A 22,855-nucleotide genomic window follows, 5' to 3' on the forward strand; every position below is an offset into this window, starting at 1 on the left:
AATTCAGAATCAACATAATCTCTGTTCGTAACAAGTTCTTCTTTTTGTTTCATCATGCTTGACAGCAGACTACCCATCTGGGTCCTTCCTCTTAGCGATAGTTTACCTTTAACTGCGACTTCAGCTGTCATCTGATCAAGGTGAGCAATTTTGTTCTTCACAGCAAGCGACATTTTCTGCATGCATTCCTTGTTGGCTTGTAGTTTGATTGTTTTTTTGTGAATGTTTTCAAGTTTCTTCTCATTTACCTCTTGTAAATTGGCCTTTGCTGTTTTTAGTAATTGAGCTTTAGTCATAAAGTGATCCTCCCATTCTTTCAGCTCCGCTTGCTGTTGATCCATCTCTTTTCTCTCGCTGGCTAGCCTTCTTCTGTCTTCTTCAAGATCATTTTTCTTTGAAATTAATGTTTCCCTCTCATTTATGATTCTTTCTGAAGCAGCAACAACAAACCTTTTCTTCTCCTCAAGTTCTTCTCTTTGTTTCTCCATGCTTGACAGCAGACCTTCTTGCAGGATCCTTTCTCCCTGCAGCAGTTTATTTTGGTTTAATATTTGATCCGTCACTTGATCGAGGTCTGCAAGCGTCTTCTTCAAAGCAAGTGTCCTTTTCTGCAGGCCTTCTTGATTTGTTTCTAAATCAAGTTCCTTCTTGGATATGTTTTCAAGTCTTTTCTCATTCGACTCCTGAAGATTGGCCTTCACCATGTCTAGTGATTGTATGTTACTTATTAAGTCATCTTCCCGCACTCTCAGCTCAGTTTGCAGTTGTTCCAACTTGTCCTTGTCAATTGTTAGTCTTTCCTTCTCCGTCTCAATATTTTTCTCCAATGACAGTAAATTTTCCCTCTCAATGCTGACTCTGTCCAATTCAGAATCAACATAATCTCTGTTCGTAACAAGTTCTTCTTTTTGTTTCATCATGCTTGACAGCAGACTACCCATTTGGATCTTTCCTCTTAGCAATAGTTTACCTTTAACTGCGACTTCAGCTGTCATCTGATCAAGGTGAGCAATTTTGTTCTTCACAGTAAGCGACATTTTCTGCATGCATTCCTTGTTGGCTTGTAGTTTGATTGTTTTTTTGTGAATGTTTTCAAGTTTCTTCTCATTTACCTCTTGTAAATTGGCCTTTGCTGTTTTCAGTAATTGAGCTTTAGTTATGAAGTGATCTTCCCATTCTTTCAGCTCCGCTTGCTGTTGATCCATCTCTTTTCTCTCGCTGGCTAGCCTTCTTCTGTCTTCTTCAAGATCATTTTTCTTTGAAATTAATGTTTCCCTCTCATTTATGATTCTTTCTGAAGCAGCAACAACAAACTTTTTCTTCTCCTCAAGTTCTTCTCTTTGTTTCTCCATGCTTGACAGCAGACCTTCTTGCAGGATCCTTTCTCCCTGCAGCAGTTTATTTTGGTTTAATATTTGATCCGTCACTTGATCGAGGTCTGCAAGCGTCTTCTTCAAAGCAAGTGTCCTTTTCTGCAGGCCTTCTTGATTTGTTTCTAAATCAAGTTCCTTCTTGAATATGTTTTCAAGTCTTTTCTCATTCAACTCCTGAAGATTGGCCTTCACCATGTCTAGTAATTGTATGTTATTTATTAAGTCATCTTCCCGCACTCTCAGCTCAGTTTGCAGTTGTTCCAACTTGTCCTTGTCAATTGTTAGTCTTTCCTTCTCCGTATCAATATTTTTCTCCAATGACAGTAAATTTTCCCTCTCAATGCTGACTCTGTCCAAATCAGAATCAACATAATCTCTGTTCGTAACAAGTTCTTCTTTTTGTTTCATCATGCTTGACAGCAGACTACCCATCTGGGTCCTTCCTCTTAGCGATAGTTTACCTTTAACTGCGACTTCAGCTGTCATCTGATCAAGGTGAGCAATTTTGTTCTTCACAGCAAGCGACATTTTCTGCATGCATTCCTTGTTGGCTTGTAGTTTGATTGTTTTTTTGCGAATGTTTTCAAGTTTCTTCTCATTTACCTCTTGTAAATTGGCCTTTGCTGTTTTTAGTAATTGAGCTTTAGTCATAAAGTGATCTTCCCATTCTTTCAGCTCCGCTTGCTGTTGATCCATCTCTTTTCTCTCGCTGGCTAGCCTTCTTCTGTTTTCTTCAAGATCATTTTTCTTTGAAATTAATGTTTCCCTCTCATTTACGATTCTTTCTGAAGCAGCAACAACAAACCTTTTCTTCTCCTCAAGTTCTTCTCTTTGTTTCTCCATGCTTGACAGCAGACCTTCTTGCAGGATCCTTTCTCCCTGCAGCAGTTTATTTTGGTTTAATATTTGATCCGTCACTTGATCGAGGTCTGCAAGCGTCTTCTTCAAAGCAAGTGTCCTTTTCTGCAGGCCTTCTTGATTTGTTTCTAAATCAAGTTCCTTCTTGGATATGTTTTCAAGTCTTTTCTCATTCGACTCCTGAAGATTGGCCTTCACCATGTCTAGTGATTGTATGTTACTTATTAAGTCATCTTCCCGCACTCTCAGCTCAGTTTGCAGTTGTTCCAACTTGTCCTTGTCAATTGTTAGTCTTTCCTTCTCCGTATCAATATTTTTCTCCAATGACAGTAAATTTTCCCTCTCAATGCTGACTCTGTCCAATTCAGAATCAACATAATCTCTGTTCGTAACAAGTTCTTCTTTTTGTTTCATCATGCTTGACAGCAGACTACCCATTTGGATCCTTCCTCTTTGCAGTAGTTTACCTTTAACTGCGACTTCAGCTGTCATCTGATCAAGGTGAGCAATTTTGTTCTTCACAGTAAGCGACATTTTCTGCATGCATTCCTTGTTGGCTTGTAGTTTGATTGTTTTTTTGTGAATGTTTTCAAGTTTCTTCTCATTTACGTCTTGTAAATTGGCCTTTGCTGTTTTTAGTAATTGAGTTTTAGTTCTAAAGTGATCTTCCCATTCTTTCAGCTCCGCTTGCTGTGGATCCATCTTGTTTCTCTCGCTGGCTAGTCTTCTTCTCTCTTCTTCAATATCATTTTTCTTGGAAATTAATGTTTCCCTCTCATTTATGATTCTTTCTGAAGCAGCAACAACAAACTTTTTCTTCTCCTCAAGTTCTCCTCTTTGTTTCTCCATGCTTGACAGCAGACCTTCTTGCAGGATCCTTTGTCCCTGCAGCAGTTTATTTTGGTTTAATATTTGATCCGTCACTTGATCGAGGTCTGCAAGCGTCTTCTCCAAAGCAAGTGTCCTTTTCTGCAGGCCTTCTTGATTTGTTTCTAAATCAAGTTCCTTCTTGAATATGTTTTCAAGTCTTTTCTCATTCAACTCCTGAAGATTGGCCTTTACCATGTCTAGTAATTGTATGTTACTTATTAAGTCATCTTCCCGCACTCTCAGCTCAGTTTGCAGTTGTTCCAACTTGTCCTTGTCAATTGTTAGTCTTTCCTTCTCCGTCTCAATATTTTTCTCCAATGACAGTAAATTTTCCCTCTCAATGCTGACTCTGTCCAAATCAGAATCAACATAATCTCTGTTCGTAACAAGTTCTTCTTTTTGTTTCATCATGCTTGACAGCAGACTACCCATCTGGATCCTTCCTCTTAGCAATAGTTTGCCTTTAACTGCGACTTCAGCTGTCATCTGATCAAGGTCAGCAATTTTGTTCTTCACGGTAAGTGACATTCTCTCTATGCATTCCTTGTTGGCTTGTAATTTGAGTGTTTTCTTGTAAATGTTTTCAAGTTTCTTCTCATTTACCTCTTGTAAATTGGCCTTTGCTGTATTTAGAAATTGAGTTTTAGTTATAAAGTGATCTTCCCATTCTTTCAGCTCCGCTTGCTGTTGATCCATCTTGTTTCTCTCGCTGGCTAGTCTTCTTCTCTCTTCTTCAATATCATTTTTCTTTGAAATTAATGTTTCCCTCTCACTTATGATTCTTTCTGAAGCAGCATCAACAAACTTTTTCTTCTCCTCAAGTTCTTCTCTTTGTTTCACCATGCTTGACAGCAGACCTTCTCGCAGGATCCTTTCTCCCTGTAGCAGTTTATTTTGATTTAATATTTGGTCTGTCACTTGATCGAGCTCTGCAAGCGTCTTCTTCAAAGCAAGTGTCCTTTTCTGCAGGCCTTCTTGATTTGTTTCTAAATCAAGTTCCTTATTGGATATGCTTTCAAGTCTTTTCTCATTCGACTCCTGAAGATTGGCCTTCACCATGTCTAGTGATTGTATGTTTCTTATTAAGTCATTTTCCCGCACTCTCAGCTCAGTTCGCAGTTGTTCCAACTTGTCCTTGTCAATTTTTAGTCTTTCCTTCTCCATATCAATATTTTTCTCCAATGACAGTAAATTTTCCCTCTCAATGCTGACTCTGTCCGAATCAGAATCAACATAATCTCTGTTCGTAACAAGTTCTTCTTTTTGGTTAATCATGCTTGACAGCAAACTACCCATCTGGATCGTTCCTCTTAGCAATAGTTTGCCTTTAACTGCGACTTCAGCTGTCATCTGATCAAGGTGAACAATTTTGTTCTTCACGGCAAGTGACATTCTCTCTATGCATTCCTTGTTGGCTTGTAGTTTGATTGTTTTTTTGTGAATGTTTTCAAGTTTCTTCTCTTTTACCTCTTGTAAATTGGCCTTTGCTGTTTTTAGTAATTGAGTTTTAGTTGTAAAGTGATCTTCCCATTCTTTCAGCTCCGCTTGCTGTTGATCCATCTTGTTTCTCTTGCTGGCTAGTCTTCTTCTCTCTTCTTCAATATCATTTTTCTTTGAAATTAATGTTTCCCTCTCATTTATGATTCTTTCTGAAGCAGCAACAACAAACTTTTTCTTCTCCTCAAGTTCTCCTCTTTGTTTCTCCATGCTTGACAGCAGACCTTCTTGCAGGATCCTTTGTCCCTGCAGCAGTTTATTTTGGTTTAATATTTGATCCGTCACTTGATCGAGGTCTGCAAGTGTCTTCTCCAAAGCAAGTGTCCTTTTCTGCAGGCCTTCTTGATTTGTTTCTAAATCAAGTTCCTTCTTGAATATGTTTTCAAGTCTTTTCTCATTCAACTCCTGAAGATTGGCCTTCACCATGTCTAGTAATTGTATGTTACTTATTAAGTCATCTTCCCGCACTCTCAGCTCAGTTTGCAGTTGTTCCAACTTGTCCTTGTCAATTTTTAGTCTTTCCTTCTCCTTATCATTATTTTTCTCCAATGACAGTAAATTTTCCCTCTCAATGCTGACTCTGTCCAAATCAGAATCAACATAATCTCTGTTCGTAACAAGTTCTTCTTTTTGTTTCATCATGCTTGACAGCAGACTACCCATCTGGATCGTTCCTCTTATCAATAGTTTGCCTTCAGCTGTCATCTGATCAAGGTCAGCAATTTTGTTTTTCACGGCAAGTGACATTTTCTGCATGCATTCCTTGTTGGCTTGTAGTTTGAGTGTTTTCTTGTCAATGTTTTCAAGTTTCTTCTCATTAACCTCTTGTAATTTGGCCTTTGCTGAATTTAGTAATTGAGTTTTAGTTCTAAAGTGATCTTCCCATTCTTTCAGCTCCGCTTGCTGTTGATCCATCTTGTTTCTCTCGCTGGCTAGTCTTCTTCTCTCTTCTTCAATATCATTTTTCTTTGAAATTAATGTTTCCCTCTCATTTATGATTCTTTGTGAAGCAGCATCAACAAACTTTTTCTTCTCCTCAAGTTCTTCTCTTTGTTTCACCATGCTTGACAGCAGACCTTCTCGCAGGATCCTTTCTCCCTGCAGCAGTTTATTTTGATTTAATATTTGGTCTGTAACTTGATCGAGCTCTGCAAGCGTATTCTTCAAAGCAAGTGTCCTTTTCTGCAGGCCTTCTTGATTTGTTTCTAAATCAAGTTCCTTCTTGAATATGTTTTCAAGTCTTTTCTCATTCAACTCCTGAAGATTGGCCTTCACCATGTCTAGTAATTGTATGTTATTTATTAAGTCATCTTCCCGCACTCTCAGCTCAGTTTGCAGTTGTTCCAACTTGTCCTTGTCAATTTTTAGTCTTTCCTTCTCCATATCAATATTTTTCTCCAATGACAGTACATTTTCCCTTTCAATGCTGACTCTGTCCAAATCAGAATCAACAAAATCTCTGTTCGTAACAAGTTCTTCATTTTGTTTCATCATGCTTGACAGCAGACTACCCATCTGGATCGTTCCTCTTAGCAATAGTTTGCCTTTAACTGCGACTTCAGCTGTCATCTGATCAAGGTGAGCAATTTCGTTCTTTACAGCAAGCGACATTTTCTGCATGCATTCCTTGTTGGCTTGTAGTTTGATTGTTTTCTTGTGAATGTTTTCAAGTTTCTTCTCATTTACCTCTTGTAAATTGGCCTTTGCTGTTTTTAGTAATTGAGTTTTAGTTATAAAGTGATTTTCCCATTCTTTCAGCTCCGCTTGCTGTTGATCCATCTCTTTTCTCTCGCTGGCTAGTCTTCTTTTGTCTTCTTCAAGATCATTTTTCTTTGAAATTAATGTTTCCCTCTCATTTATGATTCTTTCTGAAGCAGCAACAACAAACTTTTTCTTCTCCTCAAGTTCTTCTCTTTGTTTCACCATGCTTGACAGCAGACCTTCTTGCAGGATCCTTTCTCCCTGCAGCAGTTTATTTTGGTTTAATATTTGATCCGTCACTTGATCGAGGTCTGCAAGCGTATTCCTCAAAGCAAGTGTTTTTTTCTGCAGACCTTCTTGATTTGTTTCTAAATCAAGTTCCTTCTTGAATATGTTTTCAAGTCTTTTCTCATTCAACTCCTGAAGATTGGCCTTCACCATGTCTAGTAATTGTATGTTACTTATTAAGTCATTTTCCCGCACTCTCAGCTCAGTTTGCTGTTGTTCCAACTTGTCCTTGTCAATTGTTAGTCTTTCCTTCTCCGTATCAATATTTTTCTCCAATGACAGTAAATTTTCCCTCTTAATGCTGACTCTGTCCAAATCAGAATCAACATAATCTCTGTTCGTAACAAGTTCTTCTTTTTGTTTCATCATGCTTGACAGCAGACTACCCATCTGGATCCTTCCTCTTATCAATAGTTTGCCTTTAATTACGACTTCAGCTGTCATCTGATCAAGGTCAGCAGTTTTGTTCTTCAAGACAAGTGACATTTTCTGCATGCATTCCTTGTTGGCTTGTAATTTGAATGTTTTCTTGTCAATGTTTTCAAGTTTCTTCTCATTAACCTCTTGTAATTTGGCCTTTGCTAAATTTAGTAATTGAGTTTTAGTTCTAAAGTGAATTTCCCATTCTTTCAGCTCCGCTTGCTGTTGATCCATCTTGTTTCTCTCGCTGGCTAGTCTTCTTCTCTCTTCTTCAATATCATTTTTCTTTGAAATTAATGTTTCCCTCTCATTTATGATTCTTTGTGAAGCAGCATCAACAAACTTTTTCTTCTCCTCAAGTTCTTCTCTTTGTTTCACCATGCTTGACAGCAGACCTTCTCGCAGGATCCTTTTTCCCTGCAGCAGTTTATTTTGATTTAATATTTGATCTGTCACTTGATCGAGGTCTGCAAGCGTCTTCTTCAAAGCAAGTGTCCTTTTCTGCAGTCCTTCTTGATTTGTTTCTAAATCAAGTTCCTTCTTGAATATGTTTTCAAGTCTTTTCTCATTCAACTTCTGAAGATTGGCCTTCACCATGTCTACTGATTGTATGTTACTTGTTAAGTCATCTTCCTGCACTTTCAGCTCAGTTCGCAGTTGTTCCAACTTGTCCTTGTCACTTGTTAGTCTTTCCTTCTCTACATCAATATTTTTCTCCAATGACAGTAAATTTTCCCTCTCACTGCTGACTCTGTCCAAAGAAAAATCAACACAATCTCTGTTCGTAACAAGTTCTTCTTTTTGTTTCATCATGCTTGACAGCAGACTACCCATCTGGATCCTTCCTCTTAGCAATAGTTTGCCTTTAACTGCAACTTCAGCTGTCATCTGATCAAGGTCAGCAATTTTGTTCTTCACGGCAAGTGACATTTTCTGCATGCAATCCTTGTTAGCTTGTAATTTGAGTGTTTTCTTGTGAATGTTTTCAAGTTTCTTCTCATTTACCTCTTGTAAATTGGCCTTTGCTGTTTTTAGTAATTGGGTTTTTGTTATAAAGTGATCTTCCCAATCTTTCAGCTCTGCTTGCTGTTGATCCATCTTGTTTCTCTCGCTGGTTAGTCTTCTTCTCTCTTCTTCAATGTCATTTTTCTTTGAAATTAATGTTTCCCTCTCATTTATGATTCTTTGTGAAGCAGCATCAACAAACTTTTTCTTCTCCTTAAGTTCTTCTCTTTGTTTCACCATGCTTGACAGCAGACCTTCTTGCAGGATCCTTTCTCCCTGCAGCAGTTTATTTTGAGTTAATATTTGATCCGTCACTTGATCGAGGTCTGCAAGCGTCTTCTTCAAAGCAAGTGTCCTTTTCTGCAGGCCTTCTTGATTTGTTTCTAAATCAAGTTCCTTCTTGAATATGTTTTCAAGTCTTTTCTCATTCAACTCCTGAAGATTGGCCTTCACCATGTCTAGTGATTGTATGTTACTTATTAAGTCATCTTCCCGCACTCTCAGCTCAGTTCGCAGTTGTTCCAACTTGTCCTTGTCAATTGTTAGTCTTTCCTTCTCCATATCAATATTTTTCTCCAATGACAGTAAATTTTCCCTCTCACTGCTGACTCTGTCCAAAGAAAAATCAACACCATCTCTGTTCATAACAAGTTCTTCTTTTTGTTTCATCATGCTTGACAGCAGACTACCCATCTGGATCGTTCTTCTTATCAATAGTTTGCCTTTAACTGCGACTTCAGCTGTCATCTGATCAAGGTCAGCAATTTTGTTCTTCATGGCAAGTGACATTTTCTGCATGTTGTCGGCTTGTAATTTGAGTGTTTTCTTGTTAATGTTTTCAAGTTTCTTCTCATTCACCACTTGTAATTTGGTATTCATTGGTTTTAGTAATGTAATGTTTGTTATTAAGTTATCTTCCCATACTTTCAGCTCCACTTGCTCTTTTTCCATCTTGTCTTTCTCTAGTGCTAATCTTTTTCTGTCTTCTTTAATATTATTTTTCTTTTTAGCCAACTTTTCCCTTTCCTTTATGAGTCTTTCTGAAGCAGCATCAACAATTTTTTGCTTCTTCTCAAGTACTTCGCTTTGTTTCACCACGCTTGACAGCAGACCATCTTGCCGGATCCTTTCTCTTTGCAACAGTTTTCGATATTTTTTTTTATCTGTCACTTGATCAAGGTCTGCAAGCGTCTTTTTCAAGGTAAGTGTTATTTTCTTCATGCCTGCTTTATTTGTTGCTGAATTAACTCCTTTCTTGAATATGTTTTCAAGTTTTTTCTCATTCGCCTCCTGGAGATTGGCCAAGTGATCTTCCCACAACTTCAGCTCAGACCGCAGTTGTTCCATCTTTTCCTTCTCATTTGTTAGTCTTATGTTTAGAATATTATGTTTTTGCCTGAAATCTACAGCATCCTTTTCATGCTTCTGTATACATGTTTTGAATTTGTTGAACCTTTCACTGAAGTCTTTCACTTTTTTAAGCATTACACTGTTGAAGATATTTTGCTCAGTTTTTAAAATGAAATTTTTCCTGAATTTAATTCGCTCTGTTCTTTGCTGAAGCTGTACAGCCCAACCCTTAAGGTTGTGTATCTTTGTACTCAAGTCATTGAATGAACTGCAACATTTTTTTTTATTGATTCTGAGCTTGCACATTGTGATTTCCAATTCATTTGTTGTTTGTTCCAGTAATTCTTGATTTTTCTCCAGAAAAGTAATTTGTTGCTTCATGTCAGCCTTGTTTTTGTTTGTATTACACCTTATCAACTCCAGCATTTTTATTATTTTCTTTATAGTTTTACTTACTTCCTGTGTTATTTTCTTTAAATCACACATTTCCTTTCTAGCATTAATTTCTCGACGTATTTGTTCCACTTCATATTTTATTTTACTTGTGATTTTTGGTTGTCTACTTATCTTTTGCTTGATGTCCTGAATTGTTTGGCTCAGATATTTACAGTGCGTTCCCATAATTGCATGCATCTCCATGCATTTATGCATCACATCACACTTTTTATCACTCTGATTAGAGTTGTTTGTGATAATAGAGATTGTGGCCCCTTTCTGGCATCTTTTTGCATTCCGTTTTAGGATCTCTAAAAGATCCATCTCTTTGGTAACCATCTCCAGTTGCCAATTTAGTTTTTTTTGCCACATTTTTGCTCCCCTTTTGAGTGATTTATATTCTAATTTTATCTCAGCATCTTTCTTTTTATTTTCTTGCACTATTCGACTGACTCTTCTTAAAAGATTGAGATTGTCTTTCTGTTTGACCTCCAACTCACATTTTAAAATTTCAATCTCTTTGGTTTCTCTTTTCACACTTTCTAGTTTCATATCCAGCTCTTTTATTTGTATTTGTATATCTTTTCTGCTGTCATGCATTTTATTAATTTGTTTCCTGAGGGGGATCATAATCTTTGATTTTTTCATCCTAACATCGCCTGTAAGAGTCTTGCTGTCTCTTTTGAAAGCAGTGAGACACACTTTTTGTTTGCATAAATGAACCTTCGCATTTCCCAGAATTTCCATTTTCTCACTAATTGTTTCCAGTTGTACATGAATCATTTGCATGGTGTCATGGAGTTCAATAACCTTTGAACTAATTTGTTCTTTATCTGTTTTACCGAATACTTTTTGTTCCTTCATCCTTTCTAAATGTTTAATCCAAGGATTGCCGCATCCACAAATTACAGTAGTTGAGTCATTGGTACTGCCTTGACTCTTCTCATGCAGTTCTTTTTGCTGTTGTTGCAGTTTGGACCTCAGAATTTCCAAGTCATCCCTCTCTTTTATTATTTTTTCGAGCGTTTTGCTAAACTCTTTTTCCTTCTTTTTGTTCTTTATATTCATTAATCCTATTCCTTTTTTCATTTTAAACCAGATTTTTGTTGTTTCTTTTATTTTTCTCTTGAATTTTCTTAATGCTTGTTCACTTTGTTGTTTCTTTATGCCAAGCGCTGTCTTTAGCAACTCTATTTCTTGTAGCTCTCGTTTAATCACATAATTTTTATCAAGTTGCTGTTTCTCTTGTCGTATATCCTTCCTTAAACTGTTTAAGTTGTACATTTCCTGCACTGCTACTACTTGAGTGTCTTCAGGCACCTGTGCTTCCTTTTTGGCTCCTTGACATTCCTCTCTATCTTCAAGTTGTTTATTTTCACAATTTGTCTGATCTAATATGTTCAATATAACTTTTGTGTCTTTGTTGTGTTCCTTCTTAGAATCGAAATCTTGACTTATTTTCTCATGTTTTTTTCCCACTGCTGTGTGCTTTCCTATTGGTGGGCCAGCTTTATTTCTTTTAATTGTAGCTTCCTTCAGATAGTAATGTTCATTCTTGTCTCTTGGTTCATTTAGTCCTTTGAGTGGATTTTCAGTTTTGGTGAATATATTTAGTAAGCTATATTCAGTCTTTGGTCTTTGCAAATTTGTTATATCCATTGTCAGTCTATTAACATCCTGAATTCTCTCCTCCATGTTTTCCATAGAATGTTCTATTGTCTTTCTCAGTTTTTCGTCTTTCACCTCGAGTTCATATACCGCATTTTCAGCATGTTCCATTTCTCCTATTAATTCAGCTATAGATATTTCTTCAGTCACTTTCTTCTCTGTTTTTTTGGTGTGATCCGAGGTAAGTGCTTTATCCTTGACTTCTGTTCTTGTTTCATCCTGGCCTTCTTCATAAAATGTAAACAGTGATTTTTTTATTTTGATTGAAGTGTCTTTATATTTCCATCCGCTGAGCTGAGGGTTCTTCAAATTCAGTTTGTCCTTTACAAAAAATAATGTTTTGTTATTATTTTACATTCAAGGTTTTGTAAACAGTAAACACAACATAATGTAAGGGGTTATTTTTATATGAACAATTCTTACCCAACTACAAATATTGGACATTTCCAGCCAACATTTTACAAGTAAATTAGGGAACATCAGGGTAAAAATACAGCTCTCTGGTCAGTTCACCTGAGGCATGGGGCAGGAGTATTGGGATGCAGCAGCTAAGAAGCATAGTGCGGCGTGAGAGCATTTTGAGAGGTGGGGAATCTTAAAATGAACTCTATAATGCACATGCAGCCAGTGGAGGCAGGGCAGAGTCAGAGATATTGTACTCCCGCTTTCATGTTCCAGTTGAAAGGCAAGCCATAGCATTTTGAACCAACTGGAGCCCTTTAAGGGAGCACTGGCTGACTCCAAAGTTAAGTGTCTTCCAGTAATCCAGCCGAGATGTGACGAAGGCATGGACTGTACTTTTAAAATCCTACTATGTAAGAGAAAGGTTCACCTTTGCCAGCTGCTTCAGGTGAAAAAATTTTAACTTAATGGGATACTTTACTAATTTTCAACAGCAAAAAGTTAATAACATTCACAAACTGAGCCATGATTACCTGAGCCATCAACATGTGATGTCATTTTCAGGCAAAATGCGTTTTTAAAGGTGATAATTGTACATGAAAAATAATGAAGGTCTCAAATACATTCTAGACAAAATAATCCGAATCAGAATCACCTTTATTAGCCAAGTATTTAAAACACACACGGAATTTGTCTCCAGTAGTAGGGTACACTAGTAGTACAGTAACAAGCAACTATGATAAACAAATACATGTCATTAGTATAGAGAGTCTTGTAATGTAAGGGTACTACCATTGTGTACCACCAAATGACAATTGTGCAACAATGTGGAGAGTCAGTCAAGAACAGAGATGAAGTGATCAGTGGTGCGGTACTACTTTACATTACTATGATGGTATTAACTTTTTACAACTGAAAATAGCAACATTTGTAAAGTATGCCTTTAAGTAACTACAAAGCATGTGGAATACGAGTCATAGCAAGGCAGACAGCTGGGAGACTCTCCAGCCTGACCTGGGTCGTCCCCGGGGCCTTCTGCCGGTGGGACATGCCTGGCACACCTCACCAGGGAGGCGTCCAGGAGGCATCTTAATCAGAGGCCCAAGCCACCTCACCTCTCAACGTGGAAGAGCAATGGCTCGACTGAGTCCCTCCGAGATGACCAAGCTTCTCACCCTATCTCTAAGGGAGAGCCTGGACACCCTGTGGTGTAAATCCATTTTGGCCGCTTGTATCCGCTTTTCAGTCACGACCCACAGCTCGTGATCATAGTTGAGGGTAGGAACGTAGATCGACCGGTAAATCGAAGAGCTTCGCTTTCGGCTCAGCTCCATCACCACAACAGACTGATACAGATTCCGTATCACAGCAGAGGCTGCACCGATCTGCCTGTTGATCTCACACTCCATCCTTCCCTCACTCTTGAACAAGACCCCAAGATTCTTGAACATCTCCATTTGGGGCAGGATCTCATGCTTGACCTGGAGAGGGAACTCCATCCATTTCTGACTGAGGACCATGGTCTCAGATTTGGAGGTGCTGATTTTCATCCCAACCACTCCAGTGAGAGTTGAAGATCATGGTTTGAAAAAGCCAACAGTACCACATCATCTGCAAAAAGCAGAGATGCAATACTGAGGCCATCAAACCCGACCCCCTCAACGGCTTATGAACACAGTTGGTGACAAAGGGCAGCTTTGGTGGAGTCCAACCCTCACTGGAAACTAATCCGACCTACTGCCGTCAATGCGGATCAAACTCTGACATCGTTGTTACAGGGACCAAACAGCCAGAGTACAGGAGGCTCTGTACCCCATACCCCCAAAGCACCCCCCACAGGACACCCAGAGGGACACGGTCGAATGCCTCCTCCAAGTCCACAAAACACATGAAGACTGGTTGGGCGAACTCCCATGCACCTTTGAGGAACCTGACGAGGGTGTTGAGCTGGTCCTCTTTTCCACGGCCAGGACAAAAACGAAAATGCCCCTCCTGAACCCGAGATTCGACCGCCCGATGGACCCTCCGCTCCAGCACCCCTGATTAGACCTTCCCAGGGAGGCTGAGGAGTGTGATTCCTCTGTGATTGGAAAACACCACTGCTGCCTCCCTTTTTAAAAAAAGGGGACCACCACCCCAGTCTGCCAATCCAGAGGCACCGCCCCCAGTGAAATCCAACAATTTGACCAAACATCACAACCCCTTAAACTGTACTGTATATTCTAAATCCAGGTGCAACTTTACGGTCATAAGAATAGATAGTCTTTGGTCTGTTGATCTGGCTTCTTTCCCTTGTAGGATGGGTGGGCATGGGGTTTGAGTCAAATAGTTATTTTATTTTAGTTGTTTTGTTCAATTAATGTTCTGTGTACTTGCTGTTATCATTAATGATGTCTTATATTTGTTGATGTGTTTACAGTATGTATTGTATATTGCAAAACCCCAATAAAGACTAGGGTTGAGCATCGTTTAAATTTGGACAATTGCAGTTCCAAATCTGGTTACTCAATTTGATTCCGGTTCCACACATTTCCTACTGGTTCTTCTTTGTTCCTGTTGGATGACTTCTTCCACATGGCAAACTAGCCATTGAAATTCAGCACCAACATTTAAAATTCTGACTTGATTCATGATGCCCAACTCCGCCAACAGCATTGTGATTTATGTCCTGGCTGTCGAACAGTGGATAAGCTATAACACCCTCTGCAAGGTACTCAAGGCTATTGGTGTTTGCCTAGTCTACATGTGTTTTGTGAACTTAAAGAAGGTGTTTGACTATGTTATGTGGGGGCCTCTTTGTGAGTATGGGGTCCCCTGATACGGGTTGTTCGGTCCCTGTTTGACCAGTGTCAGAGTTTGGTCCACATTGCCAGCAGTAATTCGGGTTCTGTTCCAGTGAGAATTGGACTCCGCCAAGGCTGCCCTTTGTCACCAATCCTGTAAATAACTTTTATGGACAGAATTTCTAAGTGGAACTGTGGTGATGATGGTGTCACCTCCAAAGCTTCAGTTCAGTTGGTCTTCAGTCGGAAAAGGGTGGCTTCCCCTCGCCAGGTCGGGGATGAGATCCTGTCCCAAGTGAGGAGTTCAAGTGTCTTGGGGTCTTGTTCACAAGTGTGGGGAGGATGGAATAGAAGATTGCTGAAGTGCCTGAAGTGATGCGGACTCTGTATCGATCTGTGGTGGTGAAGAAGTTGAGATAAACAGAGAAATTCTCAATTTACCGGTCGTGTTACGTTCCCACACTCACCTATGATCATGAGCTGTGGATCGTGATTGAAAGAACAAGATCCCAGATACAAGAGGCCAACATGATTTACCTCCACAGGATCTCCGTGCTTTACTTTAAAGATAGGGTGAGAAGCTTGGTCATCCATGAGGGGCTCAGAACAGAGCTGCTGCTCCTCTAAATTGAGATGAGCCAGATGAGGTGGCTCAGGCTTCTGGTTATGATGCCTGCTGGATGCTTCCCCGGTGAGGTGTTCCAGGGAGGACTTCCACATTCCATCAGAAGGAGGCCCCGGGAACGACCGTAATGGATGGATGGATTATATTTCAGATTTTTATGAGTTTGATAGATTACAACTCTATAGGAGAAGGCTGACTTTATTATTATTATTATTATTATTATTATTATTATTATTATTATTCCCTCCATGAGCTATCACCTTACCGTGGTGGAGGGGTTTGCTTGTCCCAATGATCCTAGGAGCTAAGTTGTCTAAGGCTTTATTGGTAGGGTCACCCATGGCAAACTGTTCCTAGGTGAGGGACCAGACCAAGCACGGCTCAAAAGACCCCTTATGATGAGAAAAATGGACTACGTTTTCCCTTGCCCAGACGCGGGTCACCGGGGCCGCCCTCTGGAGCCAGACCTGGAGGTGGGGCTCGTTGGCGAGCGCCTGGTGGCCGGGCCTGCACCCATGGGGCCCGGCCGGGCTAAGGCCGAAAAGGCAACGTAGGTCCCCTTTCCCATGGGCTCACCAGCTGTGGGAGGGGACAAGGGGTTGGGTGCCTTGTGAGCTGGGCAGCGGTTATAGGCAGGGTGGTCCGATCCCCGGCGTCAGGAACTAGCTCTTGGGACATGGAATGTCACCTCTCTGGCAGGGAAGGAGCCCGAGCTGGTGTGTGAGGCTGAGATGTTTAGATTAGATATAGTCAGATAGATGCTCCACACACAGCTCTGGCACCAGTCTTCTCGAGAGGGGTTCGACTCTCTTCCACTCTGGAGTTGCCCAAGGTAAGATGGTGACCCAGGCAGGTGTGGGCATACTTATTGCCCCCCCGGCTTGGCGCCTGTTTATTGGGGTTTATCCCGGTAGACGAGAGGGTAGCCTGCCTCAACCTTAGGGTGATGGAATGGGTTCTGACTGTTGTTTGTGCCTATGCACCAAATCTTTGGACACCCGGGTGAAGAGAGGGGCAGAGCTGTCAACTGATCACTATCTGGTGGTGGGTTAGCTCCGATAGTGGGGGAAGATGCCAGTCCGACTTGGCAGACCCAAACGTATTGTGAGGGGTTGCTGGGAACGTCTGGCAGAATCCCCTGTCAGAAGGAGTTTCAACTCCCACCTCCGGCAGAACTTTTCCCACGTCCCGGGGGAGGCGGGGGACATCGAGTCCGAGTGGACCATGTTTCGTGCCTCCATTGTTGAGGCAACCGATCTGAGGTGGTCGGTGCCTGTCGTGGCGGCAAACCCCGAACCCGCTGGTGGACACCAGCGGTAAGGGATGCTGTCCAGCTGAAAAAGGAGTCCTATCGGGCCTTTTTGGCCTGCGGGACTCCGGAGGCAGCTGACAGGTACCGGCTGGCCAAGCGGAATGCAGCTCTGGCGGTTGCTGAGGCAAAAACTCAGGTGTGGGAGGAGTTCGGGGAGGCCATGGAAAATGATTTCCGGACGGCTTCGAGGAAATTTTGGTCCACCATCCGACGTCTCAGGAGAGGGAAGCAGTGCACCATTAACACTGTTTATAGTGGAGATGGGGTGCTGCTGATCTAAACTCGGGACGTTGTGGGTCGGTTGAGGTGGCTTGGGCATCGATTAGGATGCCTCCTGGACGCCTCCCTGGTGAGGTGTTCCGGGCAAAACCCAGGGTGCCCCGAGGACGACCCAGGACTATGGAGAGACTATGTCTCCCGGCCTGCCTAGGAATGCCTTGGGATCCCTCTGGAAGAGCTGGAAGACGTGGCTGGGGAGAGGGAAGTCTGGGCTTCCCTGCTGAAGCTGCTGCCTCTGCGACCTGACCCGGATAAGCGGCAGATTATGGATCGGTTATTATTATTATTACTAATGACAAAAGTTGGTTCAGGTTAAGATCAGACTGGCCATACCACTCAATCCGTCCTGCTGGGTCTGACTGTCATTGCCTACGTGAGTCTAGTCTAGTCTAGTCTAGTACAGCGGGCCCCAACCTTTTTTGTGCTGTGGACCATTTCATGTAAAGACATATTTTGATGGACCAGCATAAGAAGAAATAAAACCAAATGAATAAAATGCCATTTCCCATTGTATTGTAATTATTTGGAGCCTGTTTCTCTTCGAGTCAGCCACTCTCATCTGGCATTCCATAGCATAACATGCCATGTTGTAAGACACAACATCATAGCCTGGTTCCAAAAAAAGAAAAGCATTGCTCTCTCTCTCACTGTTTGTATTTCATGTTTGCTTTTATTGTATTTGAGGATGCACTTAAATATTTTGCAAATAACTGGGCTACTGGTCCCATTTTGTGCTTTTAGCTGTGCATGACAGTTTAAAAGTGTCATAATGTTGATGAGCAGATGAATAAAGTTCTCATTAGCACAAAGATGTTATTCCTTGTGTTATTGGATTCTGCCCTACCACTGCCCTTGTTCCTTGTTACCAGTGACCAAACCGATCCTGCTGCCACTGGTATGAATCTTTTAAGACTCGATGCATTTGGACTTGCCAAAACTAGCGACGCATGGCTAACCGTGCTGTTCATTCACAGCAAACTTTTTCAAATTTTTTTCATAGTCCCATCTCTTGCGCAAACAAAAAGTTTGTTCAGTATCTCTGTGCAGCCCAGTACCAAATGGCCTGGTACCAGTTCGTCGCGATGGTTGGGGACTAGGGTTGCCAACTCCCTGAAATATAAATTAAGGACACTTCGGCAGGGACGGCCGGCCTGACTGCCTTCAACAAGGGATGGGCATATCAATACCAAAATATTGATATTCCGATCCAGAGTCCTCAATTTTAAGTATCGATCCTCAATATAAAGTAGTGACATTAGCAATTGATTCATATATATATTTATTTATCTATAATTTAGAAGGTTGTATTGTCATCCAATCAGAATTTCCACTGTGTTGTCAAGGGCAATGAGCTTTATCTATTATTCATCAATTTATTAATTTTATGTATTATTAATCTATTTAACGTACTTGTCAATCAATTGTACTTGTTTATTCCACCCCAAAATTATTATATGTTATTTGTCCATACAATGCTGACAATCACTGCACATTCCCATAATTAACCTTGATTGGAGGGTTAAAAAAAAAAAAATGACATACCATATATCAGCGTTGCCTGGTGGACAACAAATTTGTCATGCTGCTTTGTTGACTTCCACTATCTACTTTGGCAAGCGACATAAGCGGTTTCTGTATCCTGATATGCACGAATGTGCTGTCAGCTCATTGGTCACAGAGCAGGGGAGGGCCTAGGACCGTTACCGTAAATTGTCATATAAAGCGAACTGTGGTTCATTAATTCCATCAACATTTTACAGATTATTTTTTACTCTGACGATATTACGGGACAAAGTGCGTCCCTTTACAACTCAATACGGGACGCGTACTTATAATTTTGCTAAATACGGGGCGATTCCGTTTTTCAAGGGACGGTTGCAAACCCTATTGGGGACCCTTGCCCTAGAGGGCACGATCGATCGATCGATCGATCGATCGATAGATAGATAGATAGATAGATAGATAGATAGACAGACAGACAGACAGACAGACTTACCTTCTTATCTGACTTTATTCTTGACATGTTATTTATGTGCACTTGTCCGTGTTGTGCGCCTCGACAGCAGTCTTTAGTTTGCATCAAATCCTTTTGTTTTTCTTCAAGCTCATCTCTTTGTTGTTGGAGCTTCAGCTTGAGGATTTCTAATTCATCTCTCTCTTTCATGATTCGTTCCAGTTTTTGGTCAAGTTCTTGATGTATTTTTTTAGCTTGACATCTCATGCGTTTGATATTTCGTTTTGCGACTTCCTTAGCATTCGGTTTTCTCACCAAGTTAATCAGTGTTTGTTTTTTTTCTTCTTCAAGTAATATTCTGTGCATTTTAGCATTCACTTTGTTCTTTGGGTACATCATGATCCCTTCATCCATGCACTTTCGTATATTGACTTTATGTTTTAATGTATCCCCTAGTTGTCCACTGTGTTCCGGGACACGGGATTCAAAAAACATGTTTGTTTTTTCCAAGATTTCTTTGAGTTGGATTCCTGGGGCTGCAGCTTTTTGTATGTTAGTATGTGGTTGCATTTGTATCCAAGTGTTCTCAACATGCTTGACAATGACAGTCATTGTGTTAATGATGTTCTTAATTTCATTATGAAGTTGTGAAACTTCTTTTCCATTTCTTTTTATTGCTTGGTTTAAATATACCATGCGTTTCTGCATGAATTCCTTGGCCTGCTTTGCACCAATAATTGTTTTCCAGTTATTAGTCATTAGACTTTGAATACCTGTCGACCACTGATTTATTTGCTGGTTAGGTTCATGGAGACCTTCCTTGTTTTCCGCTGATTTTGATTTTGAAAACTTCTTCAATTTTAAGTTGTGTTTCTTGGTTTTAATCTCATCATGTTGTCTCCCCAGAATTTGACTCTCTCTGTTTATGACAGTCACAGTTTGCTGAAAAAGCATTTGTTCTTTCGTGGCTGTCTTCATGCTCGTCTCAATTTTCTGGGTAAAATGTTTCATTTGTAATTTCAAAGTTCTTACAAGCAGGTTCTGGTCATATTTTTCATCTTTTAGTCTTTCAATCTCCCTTTGCTGCTTGCTGACTATCATCCTAAAGAACTCAAGTTCATGTTTACCTCCTTGTATTATTTTCCAAAGTTGTTCAGTATTCTGCATTTCATGACCAATGGATGACATCTCTCTCTGTTTTTGTGGTCTCTGTGTCAGTATTTCTTCGTTTTTTCCAGTCATGTTGCAAAGTCTTCTTCTGTTGCATTTGTCCTGTACATACACTACAACAAACATGCACACACACATGCACGCGCACACACACACACACACACCCACACACACCCCCACCCACACACACACACACACACGCCCACACACACACAATTTATACATACATGTTATTAACTGAGGAGGTTTTGGCCATTAAAAATAAAACAATTACATTCAAATGTATGTTAAGAGTGGAGTCAGCACACAAGTACAGTAAAACAATTGTAAGTGGATCTGAACCCCGCCAAAAGGTCAGATGTTCTAGTTTTCTTTTTTGCCTTCCCTAGTAGAAGCCTAAAGGTTTTTTGCTCACACTAACTGGTATTTTGGAACTGTTCATAATTCCCTCCTGATTGATTAAGGGCCGATTCTAGCTGAAGCAAAACAACCCGTATGGTGCCACCACCATGTTTCACTGTAGGAATGGTCTGTTTTGTTGCTGAACAGTGTTGAGTTTGTGCCAAACATATCTTTTGGAATCATGGCAATAAAGCTCAACCTTATGGCTTCATCACACTGTAACACTTTTCCCCCCACATGCGTTTGGGAGAGTTCAAGTTTGTTTTCTATATCTACGTAAGATAAGGCTTCCATTTTGCCTCTCTCACCCATGGCCCAGAAATATGTTATTATCAGAGCTGGGCACTTGACCCTTTTTTGCCAGTCCGGCCGCGACCCTCCACCTGGGTACCCTTCCAGCCTCGATATCCCGCCCTAATTCATAAAAACTATCACCAATTAATGGTGTAAAACGTCTTTCATGAAATGGTTTGTGTCCAGATAAACTCGTCTTTATGACCTGTCGAAGCTTTTCGAGCTCGCCCTAGCTTGCTAACTGCTAACAAAGATACGAGTTTGTTTACAACACATCGCTCAGCAAAATGTTCTATAATGTTCCATTAACATATATGAAATTTGTATACCTATATAATTAACAGATTAATGTTGAACAGTAGTGCGAACTAAATCTTGAATGAAAAGTAAAAAGAAAACAACTGATATAAAGTCATCAGATCATAACCTTGTATGTTGTGATGGTGTTAAGTAGTCACGTTGAAGATTTGACAGCCATTGTGCACATCTGCTTTCAAACAACTTCGTTTTTGCCTCCTCATTTGAATCACTGCCGATAATAAATAAAATCTCTAGTTGACCGATTAGAGCAACCATAAACAGCACAGGTGTTAACCATTTTTAAAAACACATAACGAACTTCTGTTATCTCACTCATTCGACCGCCTGCCCTTCTGGCAGCATACAAATGTGACATCACGCATTGGGGGGTCGGTTAGAATCACTGAATATATTTTAGAAGTACAAATGCTGCACCTTGCTTTATTACAAATGTACATTCATGTGAATACAGTATGTATCCCATGTCTCACTCTCACAAGCACGAAGAGCTATGAAAATAGGCTGTTTATTCAACATATGTATTTTGTGTGTATATGTTACTACAGATACTTCGCAAGTGATGATTTAAATATGAATAATTTTACATCCAACTGAGTGTGCAATTCTTTAGAATTACCGAAAAAATTGCGCTTATTTTGCATTTTTTTCAAACGGCGAGGTATCGGTACATTATCGGCATCGGACGATACTGCACAGCCAGGTAGCGGAATCTATATCGGGGCCAAAAAGTGGTATCGGAACAACACTAGTAAAAACGATACAGGCTCCCAAGGGCATGACAAAAGTCCCATTCAATTACTTGTCAGTCAATGTTTCATCAAAAGAGTTGTGAAAACATTTTATTAAGGTCGATTTCTTGCGCAGTGCTGCTTTAAATATATCATAAAGAAGATGAACACCGTGACATTTGAGAAGTGAAATGTGAGAAGTAAAATGTAGTTTTAGTGTATAAGATTTACAGAAAATGTGCAATAATTACTTAAAAGTAGGCAGGTGCATAAATGGGGGCACCCTTGCTGTTTTATTAATTTTAATACCTTTAGCACTAATTACTGGAACACTAAATGTGTTTGTTAAGCTCATTGACCCTTGAACTACAAACATAGATGAAGCCACCCATGAGAAAGGCTATTTAAAGAGCTGGGCATCGCCTAACAGCCACCGCGTTCCATTGTGCATATTGACGCTGTCATGTGAAAAACACTTATGTCCATTTTTTTCAATGTTCTTATTTTTACTTGAATGGTGTTTCCACAGGCAGCACGGTGATCGACTGGTTAGCACGTCCGCCTCGCAGTTCAGAGGTCGTGGGTTCGATCCCGGCTGCACCCTCCCTGTGTGGAGTTTGCATGTTCTCCCCGTGCCTGTGTGGGTTTTCTCCGGGTACTCCGGTTTCCTCCCACATTCCAAAAACATGCATGGGAAGTTGATTAGACACTCTAAATTGCCCCTAGGTGTGATTGTGAGTGCGGATGTTTGTCTCTGTGTGCCCTGCGATTGGCTGGCAACCAATTCAGGGTGTCCTCCGCCTACTGCCCAAAGACAGCTGGGATAGGCTGCAGCAAGCCCTGTGACCCTTGTGAGGATAAGCAGTATCGATAAGTGTCCGCATTAATTGGACATAAGTGTTTTTCACAGGACAGCGATGATATTTAACCCGTGGTCGAGGTCCATCCCTTGTTGGCAACAGCCAGTCGCCGTCAAGGATGTAATGTTCATGTCGCAAGCAGGCGGCGCACGAGCAGACACGCCACCAAACAAAGAAAAAATATCAAACAAAAACAACAGACAGCCACACACGCACAGGGTGGTGATTGGTGAAATAAAAAACAATATGGGGCACATGTC

General features: G+C 40.5%; 1 protein-coding gene across 1 annotated transcript; it reads right to left on the reverse strand.

Annotated features, from left to right (window-relative positions):
* Positions 1 to 18,730: 18,730 nt before the first annotated feature.
* LOC147132811 (uncharacterized) lies at positions 18,731 to 20,112 on the reverse strand. The gene has a single exon (XM_086013164.1). It carries the CDS (start codon positions 20,060 to 20,062, stop codon positions 18,731 to 18,733), a length of 1,332 nt encoding a protein of 443 aa, XP_085869290.1. The 5' UTR covers positions 20,063 to 20,112.
* Between the last annotated feature and the right edge of the window lie 2,743 nt (positions 20,113 to 22,855).

The sequence above is a fragment of the Filicampus tigris genome, chromosome 17 (assembly GCF_054856515.1).
Source record: "Filicampus tigris isolate MCC_2025a chromosome 17, RoL_Ftig_1.0, whole genome shotgun sequence".
NCBI classification, from domain to species: Eukaryota; Metazoa; Chordata; class Actinopteri; order Syngnathiformes; family Syngnathidae; genus Filicampus; species Filicampus tigris.